At 46.1% G+C, this 20,281-nt stretch overlaps 1 protein-coding gene across 5 annotated transcripts in view; it reads right to left on the reverse strand.

Annotated features, from left to right (window-relative positions):
• Positions 1-19: 19 nt before the first annotated feature.
• Positions 20-20,281, reverse strand: part of dzank1 (double zinc ribbon and ankyrin repeat domains 1) — a 48,345-nt gene continuing 28,083 nt past the window's right edge. For all 5 annotated transcript variants that reach the window (XM_055639404.1, XM_055639405.1, XM_055639406.1 and 2 more), the window contains 10 exons: positions 19,852-20,016; positions 15,769-15,991; positions 9,422-9,525; positions 8,649-8,723; positions 6,968-7,067; positions 3,678-3,772; positions 2,091-2,171; positions 1,371-1,498; positions 780-854; positions 20-373 (listed from right to left, as the gene is read on the reverse strand). In XM_055639404.1, the coding sequence (XP_055495379.1) occupies positions 208-373; positions 780-854; positions 1,371-1,498; positions 2,091-2,171; positions 3,678-3,772; positions 6,968-7,067; positions 8,649-8,723; positions 9,422-9,525; positions 15,769-15,991; positions 19,852-20,016 (1,212 nt within the window). In that variant the 3' untranslated portion in view covers positions 20-207. The remainder of the gene's footprint in view (positions 374-779; positions 855-1,370; positions 1,499-2,090; positions 2,172-3,677; positions 3,773-6,967; positions 7,068-8,648; positions 8,724-9,421; positions 9,526-15,768; positions 15,992-19,851; positions 20,017-20,281) is intronic.

The following is a 20,281-nucleotide window of genomic DNA, read 5'->3' on the forward strand; positions in this document are numbered from 1 at the left end:
CCAAAGATTTTGTTGACCAGTCAACCAGATCTACACGGACAGCTAGTCACACAATAGAAAAGAACAGAGTTTGCCACGACAGCCTGTGGGACCCACAGCTGCCATCAGTGAGCAGGAGCTTGCCTTTATAAGTGAAGCTTTCTGGGCCATTGCAGATTAAAGCCTCTCCAGCCCTGGCTGCTGAATTGTTACATCTGTAGGAAGGCGTTAGAAAATGTCCAGGCTGACGCGCTTGGTCTTGGCAAGTTTGTCCAACATGCCCTGTCCCATCTTGGCAGTAAACAGCGACGTTAGTTGGTCACTACCTGTCTTTACAGCCAAGTCGTACGCTGTTAAACCTTTATCATTTTTCTTCTTTATATTTGCATTACAGCTGTTAGGAATTTTAAAAAATCTGTTAGTTCGAAATGGCTGTACTTTTGCATTAACCCCCCCCCCCCCCCCCTCTCTCTCTCTTTCTCTCTCTCTCTCTGGGCAGTGATTCTGCCTGACATTTTCACTCTCACATTTTCTCCAGGAGTAGGTACCAAGGACAACGGCTTTGTTGCCTCAATTAAAGCCAACATGCCTGGAGCAATCGGTGTTCAAACATGTGTAACAAGGTGCACATTTGCCCAAATAATTGCTGGGGCAGTTTTACACCTGGATACTGCCATAGAATTCAACAACACCAGACGCCTGTGGCCTATTGTGTCAGTGAAGGGGAGATCCTATTGTTCCCACTGCCATGGTCTGCCCTTAGCATGTATTTACTAGAGATGATATAAATGAGCACATACCCAAGTAGAACAGCTGCACACTTCACTCCCTGTGCTCCCATTTCTGCAGCCTCATGAAGAGCAGTATTGTTCATGCTATAGATGAAGAAAACACATGTCAAAATGTATTAGATTAGTATTTATACTGAGGGGCAATTAAACTTTCATCTGAGATCAAATCAGAGACTATCATTAAAACATGTCAACAACGCAGAGTATCCTGATGAAGCAACACCCAGCAGAACGCGGCCGAATGTAAGACCTGGCCTGCAGGGGGTAGCACGCTCGGAGGACCCAGTGGACCCAGGCCTAGAAGTGGAGCTTGCCAAGCCGCTGCTGCTTGTCCCCCAAATGGCAATTCTCCAATAGATAGGTGATGTTTTGGGTTGGGACCCTTCTTCAAATGCTGGAGCTTTGTTTTATTCCAGTGAAGTGCACGGATGTCTTGAATAAATAAGTGTGAGCCATTACAGCAAGTGTTACGGACCAGCACATTGCCAACAGCTTGTCCTTTCTTGATGGATATCTCTTTTCTCACTGTCCAAGGTCACAAACACAAAACAAACAACTCCACCTCTTTTGAAACACAGCCCGGCACAAACTGAGACTTACCGGCCCGACTGCTGGTTAATATCTGCCCCCTTCTGTACCAGAATTGGCAGCACTTCGTGGTGCAGGTTCAGGACAGCCACCGTTAGGGCTGGACGATCCTCACTATTTCTACAGTTTGGATCTGCTCCCTGGAACAGACAGCACAGGTTGGCGGTGTCAAGAGTCAAAAGTGTTAAATTGTCATATGTGCTGGCAACAGAACAACGAAATCCTTACTAGCTGCAGCATAAAAGGCCCACAAAAGCAGTAATGTACAGATAATATATAATAAAGCATACAATAAATTAAGAACTAGGTAACCATAACAAAGCAAAGCTGAAGTCTAGTGTAACCAAAGACACAGTCTGTAGACCTGCCCCGCACATCTTTGAACTTCGCAACTTTCATCTTAAACCCACGTCCTCCAGTCTTTGATATTACCACCCTGAGAAAAAGGTTCTGACTCTATGTCTTTCCTAATTTTATATGTTTCTGTCAGATCTCCCCTCAACCTCCAAGGTTCCAGAAGGAACAACCTAAGATGCCCAACCACAACCCAAGTTTCTCCAACCACAACCCAAGTTTCTCCAACCACAACCCAAGTTTCTCCAACAACAACCCAAGTTTCTCCAACAACAACCCAAGTTTCTCCAACAACAACCCAAGTTTCTCAAACAACAACCCAAGTTTCTCAAACAACAACCCAAGTTTCTCCAAATGATACTGGAACTGGTAACTTACTTCATCAAGTAACTGCTGTATTTCCGAGATTCTTCCCAAACTAGTCGGCCCCAATTCTTTCAACAGCTGCTGGTCTTCTGACTGCGGGGAAGGAAATTGCAACAATGCGTTGGCAGCAAGCAGTGCATTTAGGCTGCGGCACATTCTGAGCGCAGGTGTGATAAGCGGAGTTGATGAACGCCTCAACTCAGAGCAAGAACAGAACACTGGCAGCACTCTGCAGGTCAAGCAGCAGAAGCATGGAGAGAAACAGAATCAGTTTCACGTCAAGGACCCTTCAGCAGAATAGGACAAATTATAATCCAGACACTTACAACAAGGAGCTATAGATGCTGGTTTATACAGAAGGACACAGAATGCTGGAGTAGCTCAGCAGGTCAGGCAGCATCTCTGGAGCAAAGGATAGGCGACGTTACTGGTCAGAACACTTTCTCCAACTGAAGTAGGATCTTGATCTGACACATCAGATGCTGCCTGACCTGCTCATTTACTCCGGCACTTTGTGTTCATTTTTTTATAATTCAGACACCTGGATCAATAGTGAAGAAATATGAGTTTGAACTGGGATTAGATGCATATATTGGAGAAGTGATTTAGGCTTATTATTGTCATGTGTACCAAAACACAGTGAAAAACTTTGTTCTGTATGCTATTCAAACAGATCAGATAATACTAAAGACATATATAATCAAGTCAAATTCAAGTACAATAGGGAGAACAAAGTGGAAGATACAGAGTGCAGACAGTGAAGCTGGCCGAGTGCTATAATAATCCAATAGTACATAAAAAGGAAACATTTTCAGATGCTCTGGTCTGGCTTACTTGTGAAGCCAGAGAATGTGGTTGAGGCAGGTATATTAACAGCATTTAAAATACACTTGGACAGGTACAAGGAGAGGAAAGCTTTAGATGGATATGGGCTAAACAAGACTGATTTAGATTGGGCACCTTGCTTGGCATGGACATGTTGGGCCGAAGGGCCTGTTTCTGTACTGTACAACTTCATGATTTACCACCGCAATGAAAAATGTATCAGCTGAGCTGACTGTGTCTGCATGCATCTACAGCTCTCTACAACTCTGACAGGTCTGACCTCTTCTCCAACTCAAGTTGGAAATGATCTGAACCAGCAGATTTTTACGGTCAAATGGGGTAACTGGAATATGAAGAATGATTCAGAAACAAATATATTGGGATGGGGTAAGCTGGATGGCCTGCCCTGGTTTGTGGCCAGTCTTTGTCTTACGTTTTAGGGAGAGGTTGGGTATTCTTGGACTTTCTGGAGCCTAGGAGGCTGAGGGGTGACCTTATTGAGGTGTACAAGATCATGAGGGGCATGGATAAAGTGAATCTTTTTTCCCAGGGTAGAGGATTCTAAAACTAGAGGGCGCATGCTCAAGGTGAGAGGGGAGAGATTTAAGATAGATGCCAAAGGGCAACATTTTCTCAAAGGGCAACATTTTCACTGCATATTACACAGCACAGGAGTGGAATAAAGAAAAGTAAAAGGAATGGGCAAATAGTACCAGGTGCATTTGAAACATCAGTATTGAACAAGCCTTAATGGTCAATACGAAAGATACCAACAGGCAGGCTGTGCTCCTTCTTCAACCCTTCTTTTTTCCTCCGTGATCGTTTTGGCTTCTTGCCGGCGCTCCCTCTGCCCGACTGCTGGTCACTACCTGGACACAGGAACGTCACACTAAGGAAGATGGCATAAACCCCCCCCCATACAGTATTTACTCGAGTATAAATACAGTATTTACTCGAGTGCCTGTTTTTGTCAAAACTGTGTAAGATGGTTCAGTTTTCACGATTCACATTCCAAACTCCTTTCTGGATGCAAAGCCTATCCCTGCTGTGTAACAACCAGACACATGCTTCAATTGGGAACTTTAAATTCAATTGCAAAACCAGGACAAAGGAAAACAGATACAACTCAGTAATTAATCAGTTTTGAACCACAGTTAAGAAATCTATTCAGGATAGAGCAAACTTTGGGATAGATCAAAGGCAAAAAGCCGACAGCTACTGACTAAATAATTGGATAACGGAGACAAAAGGAATTGCAAATGCTGGAATCGTGAGCAAAATACAAAGTGCTATTGAAACTCAGGGCGTCAGGCAGCATCGGTGGAGAGAATGGATAGATGAAGTTTTGGGTCAGAACCCTTCTTCTGATTGATATTTCTGTAATAAATCAACTTTAGGACAAACGAGTTGTCTTCTTTCTTCAGTAAACATGGTTTCCTCATCAGTTCGAAGAAGGGTTCCGACCTGAAATGTCGTCTGTCCATTCTCTCCACAGATGTTGTCTGACCCACTGAGTTCCTCCAGGACTATGTTCTGTTGGTCCACATATTGGTGGGTCTATAGTTGAGAAACTCATGTGGTTCAGTTCTAAGAACGAGGGAGTGTTTCCTCAACTGGTTGAGGTGGAACTAAAGTTGTTCATCTGGTTTATACCGAAGATAGTCACAAAATGCTGGAGCAATTCGGCAGGTCAGGCAGCATCTCTGGAGAACATGAATAGGTGATGTTTCAGGTTGGAACCCTTCATCGAACTAAAAGATAAGAGGTGGAGGGGAGGAGGGGAATCCGGAGGCGATAAAAGGCCAGAACAAAACCGTGCCAGCAACATATAACCAGGGAGGGTGGAGTCCATAATGGTCCATTGTTGGCTGGGGAGGATGTGTTAATGAGAGGGGTACAAGGGTCACCTGTTGCTTGCCCTGTTTTACTCTGGTCTTTTCGCACCTCCACTTTCCACCCCTTCATCTATTTTTCAGTCTGAAGAAGGGTTCCGACCCAAAACGTCACCTATTTTTCTCCAGAGATGTTGCCTGACCTGCTGAGTTACTCCAGCATTTTAGTTTAGAGATACAGTACAGAAGCAGGTCCATCGGCGCATCAACCAGCAATCCCCGTATACTAACACTATCCTACACACTTGGAACCATTCACATTTTTTATTACCAAAGCCAGTTATACTAAAAACCTGTACGTTTTTGGGATGTGGAAGGAAACCAGAACATCCAGAGGAAACCCACGCGGTCACCGGAAGAACAGAGAGCACCCGTAGTCAAGATCGAACCCAGGTCCTTGCCACAGTGCGGCAGCAACTCCACCATTGCGCCACCATGCCTTTGTGTCTATCTAAAGCTGTTCACATATCATTATCCAGGCAACCAAACCCCTCTGATGCCTTTCATAGCAAAATACTTACAAAGTGACATTAGATGCGTTATACAATGTATTCAGAAAGTATTCAGACCCCTTCACATTTTGTTACGTCACAGCCTTATTCTAAAATGGATTAAAAAAACAATTTCCAATCATCAATCTATACACAATACCCCATAATAATAAAGTGAAAATAGGTGTTTAGAAATCTTTGCAAAGTAATTAAAAATAACTGAAATATTACATTTACATAAGTATGCAGACCCTTTACTCAGTACTTTGTTGAGGCACCTTTGGCTGCGATTACAGCCTCAAGTCTTCTTGGGTATGACGCTACAAGCTTGGCACACCTGTATTTGGGTAATTTCTCCCATTCTTCTCTGCAGATCCTCTCAAGCTCTGTCAGGTTGGATGGGGAGCGTCGATGCACAGCTATTTTCAGGTCCCTCCAGAGATGTTCGACCGGGTTCAAGTCCGGGCTCTGGCTGGGCCACTCAAGGACATTCACAGACTTGTCATGAAGCCACTCCTGCGTTGTCTTGGCTGTGGGCTTAGGGTCGTTGTCCTGTTGGAAGGTGAACCTCCGCCCCAGTCAGAGGTCCAGAACGCTCTGGAGTAGGTTTTCATCAATGATCTCTCGGTACTTTGCTCTGTTCATTTTTCCCTTGATCCTCGATCTCGACAGTCCCAGTTCCTGCCACTGAAAAACATCCCCACAGCATGATGCCGCCACCACCATGCTTCACCGTAGGTATGGTATTGGCCAGGTGATGAGCGGTGCCTGGTTTCCTCCAGATATGACGCTTGGCATTCAGGCCAAAGAGTTCAAACTTAGTTTTGCATGCCTTTTACTGAGGAGTGGCTTCTGTCTGGCCACTCTACCATAAAGGCCTCATCGGTGAAGTGCTGCAGATATAGTTGTCCTTCTGGAAGATTCTCCCATCTCCACAGAGGAACTCTGGAGCTCTGTCAGAGTGACCATCGGGTTCTTGGTCACCTCCCTGACCAAGGCCCTTCTACCCCGATTGCTCAGCTTGGCCGGGCATCCACCTCTATGAAGAGTCCTGGTGGTTCCAAAGTTCTTCCATCTAGGAATGACAGAGGCCACTGTGCTCTTCGGGACCTGCAATGTTGCAGAACTTGTTTTATACCCTTCTCCAGATCTGTGTCTCAACACAATCCTGTCTCGGAGTTCTGCGGACAATTCCTACGTCTTCATGGCTTGGTTTTTGCTCTGACATGCACTGTCAACTGCGGGACCTTATATAGACAGGTGTGTGCCTTTCCAAATCATGTCCAATCAATTTAATTTACCACTGATGGACTCCAATAAAGTTGGAGAACCATCTCAAGGATAATCATTGGAAACAGGATGAACCCAAGCTCAATTTTCAGTGTCATAGCACAGGGTCTGAATACTTATGTAAATGTGATATTTCAGTTATTTCTTTTTAACTACTTTGCAAAAAATTCTAAACACCTGTTTTCGCTTCTTCATTCTGGGGTTTTGTGTGTAGATTGATGATAAAGAAAAAAGAAAAATAAGGCTGTAACGTAACAAAATGTGGAAAAAGTGAAGGGGTCTGAATACTTTCTGAATGCACTGTATAGCATGGAAGTTTAGTGGGGTAAGAGGCTGATCCTGTAAATACCATCGGCTTGCATTTAACCCTTCCAGCCACCCAACCACTTACCCAGACTGGTCAGACTGCTGTAGAGCAGGTCTCGCCCTTCAGTCACACTGCTCAGGTAATTGCACTGGGCAACCTTCGCCGAGTTTCCACTTACTACGTTCTGTTGGGGAAGAAAACAAAATGCATGGAGTGGCGGGACACGACAAGACCTCTTTACAAGAAGCTCCCATGGACTGATGGTTCACTCACTACTACGTCACGTATGGACCAGGTAGGGAGTGCAGGAGGTTGAGGGGTGATCTTATAGAGATGTATAAAATCATGAGAGAAATAGATTGGGTAAAATACTCCTGTGCATGTACTCTGAGTAGGGGAATCAAGAACCAGAGGACATAGGTTTAAGGTGAGCGGGAAAAGATTTAATAGGAACGGAATATACTTTTATATACAAAAGGTGGAGGGTATATGGAATGAGCTGCCAGAGGAGGTAGTTGATGCAGATACTAGAACAGCATTTAAAAAACACTTGGACATGTACATGGATAAGAGATGTTAGAGGTATATAGGCTGAATGCAGGCAGGTGGGACTAGCGTAGATGGGGCAACTTGGTTGGCATGGGCAAGTTGGGCCGAAGGGCCCGTTTCCACACTGTTTGACGGTTTCAAATACACCTTGTATTTGATCTTGAAAACATCTCATCGCTGTGGTCAGTATTTCCCAAGGCAGGAGTTAACTTGCAGTTCCAGTGACATCCAGTGCACACATAATGTGATCAACAGTCAGGCTTCATGCAAGGGAAGGGATCTTCCAACAGAGCCAATGAGTTTCAGATCTCGCCAAGGAAGAGGGGCAATAATGACCATTTCTCCTCCAGGTCCACAGGGCTTTTCAGCACCTTTTTATAGAGTTACACAACACGGAAACAGGCCCAACTTTAATTAGTACGGGTGTCAGGAGTTCTGGGGAGAAGGCGAAGAATGGGGTTGAGAACACAAGGTAGATCATCCATGATTGAATGGCGGTGTAAACTTGATGGGCCGAATGGCCTAATTCTGCTCCTGGAACATATGAACTTCTCCATGTCGACCAAGATGCCCAACTACACTTTTCCCATTGGTTTTTAACTTTTACTTTTCTAAATATATTGCAACCTTCACGTGGTCCGCCCTGTTTCGATGAATGCAATCAACCTAGTGTGCACAATCAAATAAGATCAAATAGAATATGTTGGTCTACAACTTTAAGCTGTGCACGCCATTCGCAAGAAGAAGACCTTTCTAAATTAGTATATCAACATTAAGAATATAGAACAGTACTGCACAGAAACATGCCTTTCAGCCCACAATGTTTGTGCCGAACATGATGCCAAGTTAAACTAATCTCTACTACCTGTATATAATCCATCCACCTCTATTCCCTGCACTTCCATGTGCCTACCTAAAAGCTTCTTAAACACGGCTATCGTATTGGCCTCCACCAACATCCCCAGCAGCGGTTACAGGCACACACCACCCTCTGTGTAAACAAAATCTTGCCCCGCACATCTCTTTTAAACTTTGCCCCTCTCACCTTAAACCTATGGCCTCTAGTCTATGATATTTCCACCCTAGGAAAAAGATTCTGACTGTCTACCCTATCTACGCCTCTCATAATTTTATATACTTCTATTAGGTGTCTCCACACCTCTGACGTTCCAGAGAATTAATTCTATTGAACTAATTGTCATCAGCCAGAGCACACCTTATTTCCTGCAAGAACAAAGTTCAGACGGAGACTGAGCTCGTATCCATCTTCGTGAACTGTGGTCGATATGATCTGCCAAAAACACAAAGAAAATGGTTGTTAAACCTGTTTAATAGTTTTGTCAGCTAAACCATTATCCATTTGAAGATGCACTGAATTCACCGGTTTCAGGTAATCAACACCTGAATCATCCACCCCCCTCCTTCTCAGAGTCCCAACCTGGATTTACACCCATTTCCCCTCTTCACCCTCCCTTCACCTATATTTCTTCCTCCACCTTCACAATTTGTACCTCTTCTATTCTCATCTCACACGTCTACCTTTTCATTTCTGGTCTTTGTCTCAACATATACCTATTAAGAAGCCCCCCCTTACTTGTATCATCACCTATTCGTTTTTTGCCTGCCCAGCTCCAGCATTTTGTGTCTATCTTCAGTGTAAACCAGCATCTGCAGTTCGTTCTTATATATTTTGTCCACCTATCACTCGCCAGGCTTTGCCCCGCCCCCACCTCTCTTCTGGTGTTCTCCCTAACCCCTACCACAATCAGTCTGAAGATCCAAAACATCACTATCCATGTTCTCCAGAGATGCTGCCTGACCCGCTGAATTACTCTGGCACAGTGTGCCTCTTTTATTCAATGCAGATATTAGCTGTGGCTCGGTAGTACCTCACTGGCTCAGTGTTCTGTTGCCGGTACACTTGACAATTAACTCTCAACCTCTTGAAAATACTTTTCTTCAATGGCCCCAGAGATTTAGTGTACTTACTTTTCCCATTTGAGGTTCACCAATAAGAGCTCGAAATTCAGTGTTGTTGTGTGCATAAGTGTGCAGGTGTGCACAGATGTGGTCTACCTGCAGCCTCCAATATCCTGCAATGTGAAAGGAAAGGTGAGAAATCATTGCACACTTGGGTCTTCAATGTAACTAGGAAGTCTGGAAATTAGTTATTATTATAATTATAAAAATACCTAAACAGGAATATCTAGACTTCGTTAAAACAACATGGCGCAGTGGTAGAGTTACAGGTGCACAACCTTTTATCCGAAGATCCAAATAACGAAAAGCTCCGAATAGCGGACATTTTTTCGGTCCTTGAAGAAAGGTCCTTGAAGACGTTCACCGAGGACGGCCCGCAGAGGTGACAGTGGAACCTCCGGTCGGTCCTCGAAGAAAGGGGAACTAAATCCCCATTCATAAAAGAGAAGGTGAGGGTATATTGCGCGGGAGGGTTAATAATTGACAATCTGCTGCTGCCTGCCCACTGAGTTAAAAAGTTTCCACGGTAGACTCACGATACACAGTGTATCGTGAGTCTTGCGTGGGAACTTTTTAACTCAGCGGGCAGGCAGCAGCAGATTGTCGCTCCCTTCAGTTTCACCCCACCTACACCCCTCTGCTTCCCGGCCATGTGTGTGACCCTTTCCCTCCCCTCTCCAGCTCCCCACCCATTGCACTGGCTCGGGGACTTTGCACTGTCTTCACGTCGGCGATGCCAGCAGGTCAGTGCCAGTCACCGGAGACGTCAGGACCAACGGGACACCGACCCCCAGGCCCACTGCAAGCACAGAGATCCCAGAGACCCACAGCCAGCAGCAGCCCAGCCCCGTTCCAACTCCAGAGGAACACGCTCCCCGTAGGGACAGAAGCTGATTGGGTGCAAGGTACGTCTTGTTCTTGGGGTTGCGGATGAGGGGGCGCAGCTCAGGCTGTGACGTCTCCGGCCACTCCCCTGTACAGGAGCTGAGACTGGGAACTGTGGGGTTGTTTGCAGTTGCAGAGGGAGGGGGCAAGGGCGGTACAGTTCCCAGTCTCAGCTCCTGTCCAGGGGGGTGGCCGGAGACGTCAGGACCAACGGGACACCGACTGCAAGCACGGAGATCCCAGAGACTCACAGCCAGCAGCAACTCTAGCCCAGCCCCGCTCCAACTCCAGAGGAACCCGGGTTGCGGATGAGGGGACGCAGCTCGGGCTGTGGGCGAACTGCCACTTGTCGCTGTAGCGGCGCATCGGGGAGCGGGTTTCTGTTGGTCCTGACATCTCCGGCCACCCCCCTGGACAGGAGCTGAGAGACATCAGGACCACCAGAAGCTGCTCCTCGACGGGCCGCTACGGCGACAAGTGGCAGTTCGCCCACAGCCTGAACTGCGCCCCCTCATCGGGACACCGACCCTCAGGCCCACTGCAAGCACAGAGATCCCACATCAGCAACTCCAGCCCAGCCCCGCTCCAACTCCAGAGGAACACGCTCCCCGTAGGGGCAGAAGCTGATGGTGTGCAAGGTACGTCTTGTTCTTGGGGTGGCGCAGCTCGGGCAGTGGGCGAACTGCCACTTGTCGCCGTAGCGGCCCATTGGGAAGCGGATTCCTCTGGAGTTGGAGGGACAGGGAGACACAGCGGCTTTTGAGAATGGTGGGCAATCACTTCCAAAGTTCTGCCCACACAGTCAGTACACCTCTCCTACACTTGTCTCCCGCACTAAGGTCATCTCGCAGAGAATGATCCCAGCCTAACCCTCCCTATTCTTTCCTATTCTGCAAGAAAAAACTACATTGAAGACTCAAATTCGCGATCGAGTAACTGCCGGGATCGAGGCGCAAATTCGCGACCTTGCGGATATGAACCGAGCACTCTACCACTGAGCCAGCCGTTAAAATCTACGCTAAAAATCTTCCATTCCGAGAGCCGAAAAATTCTGAATTACGAAAAGTGTCTGGTCCCAAGGCTTTCGGATAAAAGGTTGTGCACCTGTACTGCCGTACAGCGCCAGAGACCCGGGTTCGATCCTGATTGTGGGTACTGTCTGTACGGTGTTTGTGCCTATCTGAAATTTTCTTAAACTCCACTATCATATCTGCCTCCACCACCACCCCAGCCAGCAAGTTCCAGGCACTCACCACTCTCTGTGAAAAAAACTTGCCCAGCACATCTGATGGAAACATAGAAATAGGTGCAGGAGTAGGCCATTTGACCCTTTGAGACAGCATCGCCATTCAATATGATCCTGGCTGACCATCTAGAATCAGTACCCCATTCCTGCTTTTCCCCCCATATCCCTTGATTCCTTTAGTCCTAAGAACTAAATATAACTCTCTCTTGAAAACATCCAGTGAACTGGCTTCCACTGCCTTCTGTGGCAGAGAATTCCAGATTCACAACTCTCTGGGTGAAAACGTTTTTCCTCATCTCAGTCCTAAATGACCTACTTCTTATTCTTAAACTGTGACCCCTGGTTCTGGACTCCCCCAATATTGGGGAAAAAAATTCTGCATCCAACCTGTCCAATCCTTTAAGAACATGCCATTAGATTTATTCACTGCATGCTTACTTTCAGTGACTGATGTACAAGCACACCCAGGTTTTGTTGCACCTCCCCTTTTCCTAAAGTTTAAATGATTTTAATATACTTGAGAAAAAGAGAGCAAATATACATTGGTCACTTACAGTGAGATAGCCAGCAGGCTATGTTAATGTTTAACGTGGATAATTTTCAGTAGTGCCATATGTAATGAACCAAGAAGAGATATATTAAAAATACATTTTGATAAAAGATGAAGTAGGTGGGGCGGGGAGGTGTCTGTTTTAACACAGCTCTGCAGCCTAGATACTTTTGGATAGGCACATGGATGTGCAGGGACTGGAGGGATATGGATTATTTGCAGGTAGATAAGATGGTCTTGGCATCATGTTTGGCACAGACATTGTGAGCTGAAGGGACTGTTCTTGTGCTGTACTGATCTATGTTCTGCAAAACGTATAGATACGATTGTGGCATTTAAGGGACTTTTGGCTAGGCGTATGGATATGCAGGGAACAGAGGGGTATGGATTATGTGCAGACAGAAGAGATTAGTTTAACTTGGCATCATGTTCGACACAGAGAATGTGGGCCGAAGGGCCTGTTCCCGTGCTGTACTCTTCTATGTTCTATGAACAAAACATGGCAGAGTTGAATTACTTCTCAAAACCACTGGCAGGAGAGGAACAGTATTAATACAGTGACTAAACAAACAGCCCCACCTTCCCCTGACTCAGCCGGTGTACCGGCCTGTGTCTCACAAGCACCAGCAGGTAGTGAGGGCAGGGTAGAGACACAACAGGTTTACATTCCTTCCAACTGACTGGATAACTGCTTGGAAAGATTCTTTTAATGTGTTTCAATGTGAAAAAACATGGTTGTAAAAGGAAACAACAGCATATCACAGGTGACTTAATCCATCCCAGCTAGGTACAGGTTCACATCTAAATCACAGTGGAAATAACACTAGCATTTGAAAACCTAGTGACTTAGCTAGCTCAGCAAATCAAAGCAAAGTTCTACTTGTCAGAAGCTGGATCCGGGCCAACTTCAAATTCCAAACCATTTCCAAAACAGTGTAACCAAGCAGGTGGGATTACGGGAGATTGCGTTCTGATCCCCACACAGTTAATGTGCAGCTCCACCGCAGTGAGTAAATATGCATTAGGCCACCGTTTGTGCTGCAGTTAGTTATTCTCATCGACGGCTCTGCCCTAGTCACTGTAAGTAGGTAGCGAGACAACCATGCTGCTCCAGCAGTTTGTCAAATTGTGGCTGAGCACTGCACTGCAGGTTTCACCTCATCCCCAGCCCCATATCTTCTTCAGGGAGTAAGTTCCTGATTATACACACCTTTTGTGCACACTGATGGTAAACACTGAACAAAGAACAGTACAGCACAGGAATAGGCCTGTTGCGTTGACCAGTGATCACCCCGTACACCAGCATTATCCTACACATTAGGGACAATTTACAATCTTTACCAAAGCCAATTAACCTACAAACCTGGATAGACACAAAATACTGGAGTAACACAGCGGGACAGGCAGCATCTCGGGATAGAAGGAATGGGTGATGTTTCGGGTCGAGACCATTCTGCAGACTGAGGGTTAGGAGAGAGGGAGACACAGATATAAGGAAGTGTAAGGAGAGAAAATTAGACTTAAAAAAGGGATGAGACTCACGGAAAACGTAGAATAGATCATTGTTCGCTCGGAGAAGGTGACAACGAAGCATACAGCGATAAAATTATATCAGGGGCACAATCAGACTGGTTGGAGAACAAGGAGGGATGGAGAGAGAGGGAAAGCATGGGCTACTTGAAGTTAGAGAAATCAATATTCATACCGGTGAAAATTTAGATGTGCCTGTCCCGTGAGTTACTCCAGCATTTTGAGTAAATCTTTGGTGTAAACTAGTATCTGCAGTTCCTTCCTACACAACCAAGAAATCTGTATTTCTTTGGAGTGTGGGAAGAAACTGGAGCACCACACGACGTGGTCACAGAGAGAAGGCACAAACTCCGTACAGACAGCACCCGTAGTCAGGATTGAACCCTGGTCTCTGGCGCTGAAGCAGCAGCTCTACCGCTGCGCCATCATGCCGCCCCAAGTTAAACAACTCTGCCTGAACATGATCCATATCCCTCCATTCCCTGCATATCAATGTGGTTGTCTAAAAGCATCTTAAATGCCTCCATCGTATCTAACATCACCATGTTTCTTTAGTCAGAGGGTGGTGAAGCTGTGGAATTCTTTGCCACAGAAGGCTGTGGATGCCATCAGTGGATATTTTATATCCACTGATATAAGGCACCCCTGCCCCCCCCCCCCTTGCTTCAAAATGGGTGTTTAGACTCAGTGGCCAGAGCAGGTGGGTGGCACTGGTACATTGACAACATTGCCTCTACCCAGTTGAAAAGCTCGCAGCCTCTGGGGGTTTGGAGAGACCATTGGAAGAGAGATCTGCCTCTGGGACAACTCGTGACCAACAGTTTAGTTCCCATGAGGAGCAGGCAAAACATTGGGGGTTTGAGTCCAACTCCTGGGGGCCCTGTGTCACGTTTAGTTCAGAGATACAGTGCCTTTCGGCCCACCGAGTCCGCACCGACTAGCGATCCGCCGCGCACTATCCCACATGCTAGGGACAATTTGTACCTATACCAAGCCTATCAACCTACAAACCTGTGCACCTTTGGAATGCGGGAGGAAACCCTAACCCTGACCCTAGCCCTAACGCTAACTCTAACCCTAACCCCAGCCCTAACCGTAACTCTAACTGGGCGTTACCCGCAGGACACTATACGTCAGCGTGTGAAAGGGCGCACGACATGATGAGACACCCAGATGTTGCCCGAAGATTTTGAACATTCCAAAATCCAGGGGCAGCAAGGAGACACCGCGCGCGCGTCACTACATGCGTCACGTCCCGACCACGCCGCGACAATCTCTTTTCAGGCTGTCGCCGAAAATGTCGCCCAAGTGGGACAGGCCCTTAAAGCCATGTGTGACTAATTCATGCCCCCTACATCTTAATAATGAAAGCGTTTCCATGCAGTCCTTGAAAGCTGATTTGCATTCCTAACACATCATTTACTACGGGTGAGCTGCCCCCAATCATATGTCAATTATTAGAAAGAAAGCCTGTTCCAAAATCAGGAATCTACCAAAATTCTTTCCATTTTGCCAGCGACCGAGTGATTTTACTCCGGGGACTCCAGTTTGTGAATGAGTGATCAATGGTTGACGTGGACTCAATGGGTCGAAAGGCTCGTTTCCACACTGTGTCACTAAACTAGGAGGTGCCAGTATGGTGCACCAGCGCATACCATTCTCATAAAGTAAGTAGAGATCCAATTTGACTGGGTAGTGCACAAATAAAAGCTTTTCACTGCATCTCAGTACACATGACATTAATAATCCAATACCAATACAATCCGAGCGAAACACAAAGTGCTGGAGGAACTCAGCAGGTCAGACATCTTCTGTGGAGGGAATGGACAAACAACGTCCATCAGACTGATGGAGTGTGGGGAGGGGAAAAGGCTGAAAAAGAGAGTGGGATGGGATAAAGTGGGTGGGATAAAGCCTGGCAAGTGATAGGTGGATGGTCTGAAGAAGGGTCCCTAACACAAAACGTCACCCATCCTTTTTCTTCAGAGACGCTGTCTGGCCCGCTGTGTTACTACAGCATTTCATGTCTATCCTTCTTATTATAGGCGAGGTGGCTTTGATTGGGAAATGGGTGGAGCTGCACAGGGCAATCACGAGCACAGAAATAGATGGGTGGACTTTAGGCAGGCGAGCGATGTCACTGACCTCTGCCCGGGCTGACCGCTGTGAGGAGGGGACGGTGATTGCTCGTCCTCTGCTGCTTTCCACGATGAGACGTGATCTCCATCTCCTTCTTCTGCATCATCTTGCACGATGGGTAAAACAGACCCACAGTTTGGGTCCCTTGATCCTCCTTCTCTGGCAGCCTGAACCCTGGCAGCGGGATGGTCAAAGGTTGCCAGGTTGCAGAATCACGAAGATCAATGGTCTGCATGGCAGAAAAATTAACAAGGTCAGCAGTGTTCAGTTTTTAAACTGCTAAAAGTGACAAATTTACAGTGCAAACACAACAAAGTTGTCCATTTGCATTCAGATCCCTGAAGTGAAATTTCAGCTCACAGCCCACTGAAATACTGTAAAAATGCAGCATATTGGCGTGGCTGATAGTTGGCAAACAATCTACTGGAATAACAGAGGTTAAAGCTTGCACAATAACCTTGCAGCAGTTAAGTTCACCCTGGGCAAACACACACTGCCTTACAAGAATGATCCCAGGAATGAGTGGGTTAACATACAGTATATAACCATATAACAATTACAGCACGGAAACAGGCCATCTCGACCCTTCTAGTCCGTGCCGAACACATAATCTCCCCTTGATGAGTGTATGATGAGTGTTTGACAGCATTGGGCCTCTACTCGCTGGAGTTGAGAAGGATGAGAGGGAAAGGGGTGGGGGGGGACCTCATTGAAACTTACTGAACAGTGAATGGCCTGGATGGAGTGAATATGGAGAGGATGTTTCCACTAGTGGGAGAGTCTAGTAGTAAAGGTGATAGCCTCAGAATAAAAGGACGTAGCTTTAAAAAGGAGATGAGGAGGAATTTCTTTGTCCAGAGGGTGGTGAATCTGTGGAATTCATTGCCACAGAAGGCTGTGGAGGCCAAGTCATTGGGTATTGTTAAGGCGAAGATTGACAGGATTAGTAAGGGTGTCAGGGGTTATGGGGAGAAGGCAGGAGAATGGGGTTGAAAGGGACAGATAGATCAGCCGTAATTGAATGGCGGAATGGCGGAGTAGACTTGATCGGGTGAATGGCCTAATTCTGCTCCTAGAACTTATGAACTTGTGGTTAAACTGCAATGGTGGTGGTGGTGGCGGCTTTTTTTATGACAGTGAAATAATTTTTTTCAATACATCTCAGCAAGACTATCCCAGTACGTAAGTCAGTAGAGAACAGCCCACTGTGTGCATATGCAAGAGGCGCCATTTTAGCTTAATTTTATAGTCCCAGCTGCAGCTGCCACAAAGACCCGTTGCAGCCATAGCCTCCGTATCAGTCATCCTGCAATCCGATGTCCCTCTCCATTCCTGGCCCTCTTCACCCTTGTTCCTCAGGGGGCGCCTCCAACTATAATCCCAAAGAATTAGCAGCCCAACTATAATCACTACCATTGCATCAGCTCCACTCCCCTGTCTGCCCCATCTCAAAGTCTATCTTTTAAATAGGCAATTAATGCTAGACTTTGCCCGTTAATGTTAGGCAAACATTTAAAATCCGTTTAATGTCACAACGTAAGATACACGATGAAAATTAAAAGATTCATTGTTTTTAGAAACCAAGATCTATTTTAAGAACATTTGGGATTATAGGGTGAATGTACAGAGTCTTTTACCCAGGGTAAGGGAATCAAGAAACAGATGGCGTAGGTTTAAGGTGAGAGGGGAAAGATGTAATAGGAACCTAAGGGACAACCTTTTCATACGGGATGGTGGTTAAATGAACCGAGCTGCTGGAGGAAGTAGTTGTGGCAGGTACTATAAAAATATTTAAAAGACACTTGGATAGGCATTTGGATAGGAAAGGTTTAATCTTTAGAGGGATGTGGGCCCTCTAATTGGACTAGCTTAGATGGGCACCTCAGTTGGCATGGACGATTTGGGCCAAAGCACATGATTCCATGCTATATGATTATATTTTAGTCCTCCTGAGAGAATAGAACTACCTGCTGGAGTTAACCTTCTGCCCGCAAGTGTGCCAGAACACTGTCACCTCCCTCTGAGCTTCGATCATTAGGTTTTTAGGTTTATTATTATTGTCACGTGTACCGAGGTGAAAAACCTTGAACACAATCAAGCTAAACACAAGTACAAAAGAGAAAAATACCACAGTGAACAATATAGTTCTCCACATTGGAGCATAACAGTTCCACACAAAATGTCCAACGTTTACAATGAGTAGGATGGAAGTTTATGGAAGGACTGTTCAGAAACCAGGAAGAAGCGTATTCATGAGTCTGGTGGTGCAGCTTTCAAGCTTCTGCACCTTTTGCGGGCAGGATTAGGGAGAAGAGGGAATGACAAGTCTGTGATTACATTGGCTGCTTTTCCAAGGCAGCGTGAAGTGTAGAAGCAGTCAGTGGTGGGCTGGGGGGGTGGGGGGGGGGGGGGGGGGGGGGGGGGGCGGTTCTATGCCTGGTTTGAATTCGTCTGGTCTGTGATGGACAGCTAATTAGCAAAAGTATAGAGCAACATTATTTGACATGCAACATTTCTTCCCGCTGTCTGGAGGAAAATTTAACACTCACTTCCCACAGAGTCAAGAGCAACAGTGGTATACAGTAGAATTGCTGCCTTACAGAGCCAGAGACCACCTTCTTTAGTCAGAAGGTGGGGAATATCTGGAATTCATTGCCACAAAATGAATGGAAGCCCACTGAATAGATATTTTTATGGCAGAGAGTGACAGATTCATAATTAGTGGGGAGAAGGCAGGAGAATGGGTTTGAGAGGGAAAGATAGATCAGCCATGATTGAATGGTGGAGTAGACTTGATGGGCCAAATGGCCAAATTCTGTTCCTATAACCTATGAACTTATGAGATGTGTAGTTTGTAACAAAGATCTTAGAGCAGAGCAAGATGGGTTACTCTCACGCAAACGTGTAGTACGCTCATGGGTGGATTCATGGGTGATTATAGGACCCATTTTAGCGACCAGTCCCCGCCATTTTGCTTCCGGCCAAAGATCGGATCTTTGTTTCCGCAGCGGGGAGAGGGAGTGAATGGCCCGGGGCAGCGGGGAGAGGGGCATAGGAGGGGGGGGCAGGGAGACATTATAGTGTGGGGGGAGACAGGGAGTGCGGGGGGGGGGGGGGGGGGAGTGCCGGGGGAGGAAGTGAGTTGGGGGGTGGGGATAAGGCCTAGTGTGTGTGAAGTTGCGGGGAGGTTTACAATGTTTCTTATTTAATGTCCCTTGTCTAGTCTGAAATAAAGTTCATCATTGGATCAGAAGAAATATAATTGTGTGTGTTATATGATTATATACATTTATATCACATTCATGTATGTGTGTTTATAAACATTTTATTCTTTAACAAGAATTAACAGAATTATGAACTAACAGAATTATGAATCTAACCCTATATCACACACAAAAACTTCCCCCGCAATGTCAATTACCCTGCGAGTCGGGTCGGTTCCGGTTACTACAAAATCAACTCAAACACTGCTTGTGAGCCATTTAAAAATAAATGATTTAAAAAACATTAAAAAAGACAATTACCAGAGTCAAATTTTATTCTTGACAAGAAGTATGAACTGACAGAATTATGAATCTAACCCTATATCACACACACAAACTGTTGCCCCGCAACATTGATTACACTGCGAGTCGGGTCGGGTCAGGTAGGCTCCGGTTACTAAAATGGGCGGGGAAAAATGCCCAGGATCCCCTCCGTAGCGTACTACACGTCAGCCCATTGTATTTCGCAGGAGTAGCCCATCTTGCTCTGCTCTAAGATCTTTGGTTTGTAACTTCTTCCTGTGACCACATGGTTTTCTCTGGGTGCTCAGGTCTCCGCCCACACTCCAAAGAGGTTGTGTTTGTCGATTAATTGGCTTTGGCAAAATTGTCCCTAATGTGTAGGATAGAGCTAGTGTACGGGATGATTGCTGGTCGGCGTGGATCGGTGGGCCGAAGGGCCTGTTTCCACTAAATTAATCCTAAAGTGTAGAGAAACCCTAGAAGATTGGAGTGAATTTGTATGGATGCTGTATGCGAGTGAGTGAGTGAGTGAGTTACTGATGGTGCTTTTGAGTGGAAAGTAAACATTCTCACTGAGACCTACCTCTTCCGGGGCGGCAGGATGGCCGGCATCAAACAGCATGCTGTTGCGGGAGTCCACCCGTGGTGGTGGCTCCAGATAAAGGCCACAGGACGAGCAGAAACGGCCGTATGGATGGTTAGATGCTCCACATTTGGAGCAGCTGAGATAACTCATAGGGGGGCCAGGCTGGGAGAAAAGACAGACTTTATTGATAAATGAAACAATGCAAAACCTTCCATGTATTCATATGCTCCCACAGTTTATCATCAAAAATCAAAGAACGTCCTGAATAAGCAAAACTCAGATACTGGAATCTCGAGAAAAACACAAAGTGCTGGAGCAACTGAGCGGGTCAGGCGGCATCTGTGGAGGGAATGGACAGACGACATTTCTGTTTGCTACCCTTCTCCAGACTGAAGTAATAGGCAGCCTTCCGGACTCAATATTGATT

The sequence above is a fragment of the Leucoraja erinacea genome, chromosome 8 (assembly GCF_028641065.1).
Source record: "Leucoraja erinacea ecotype New England chromosome 8, Leri_hhj_1, whole genome shotgun sequence".
Taxonomy (NCBI): domain Eukaryota; kingdom Metazoa; phylum Chordata; class Chondrichthyes; order Rajiformes; family Rajidae; genus Leucoraja; species Leucoraja erinaceus.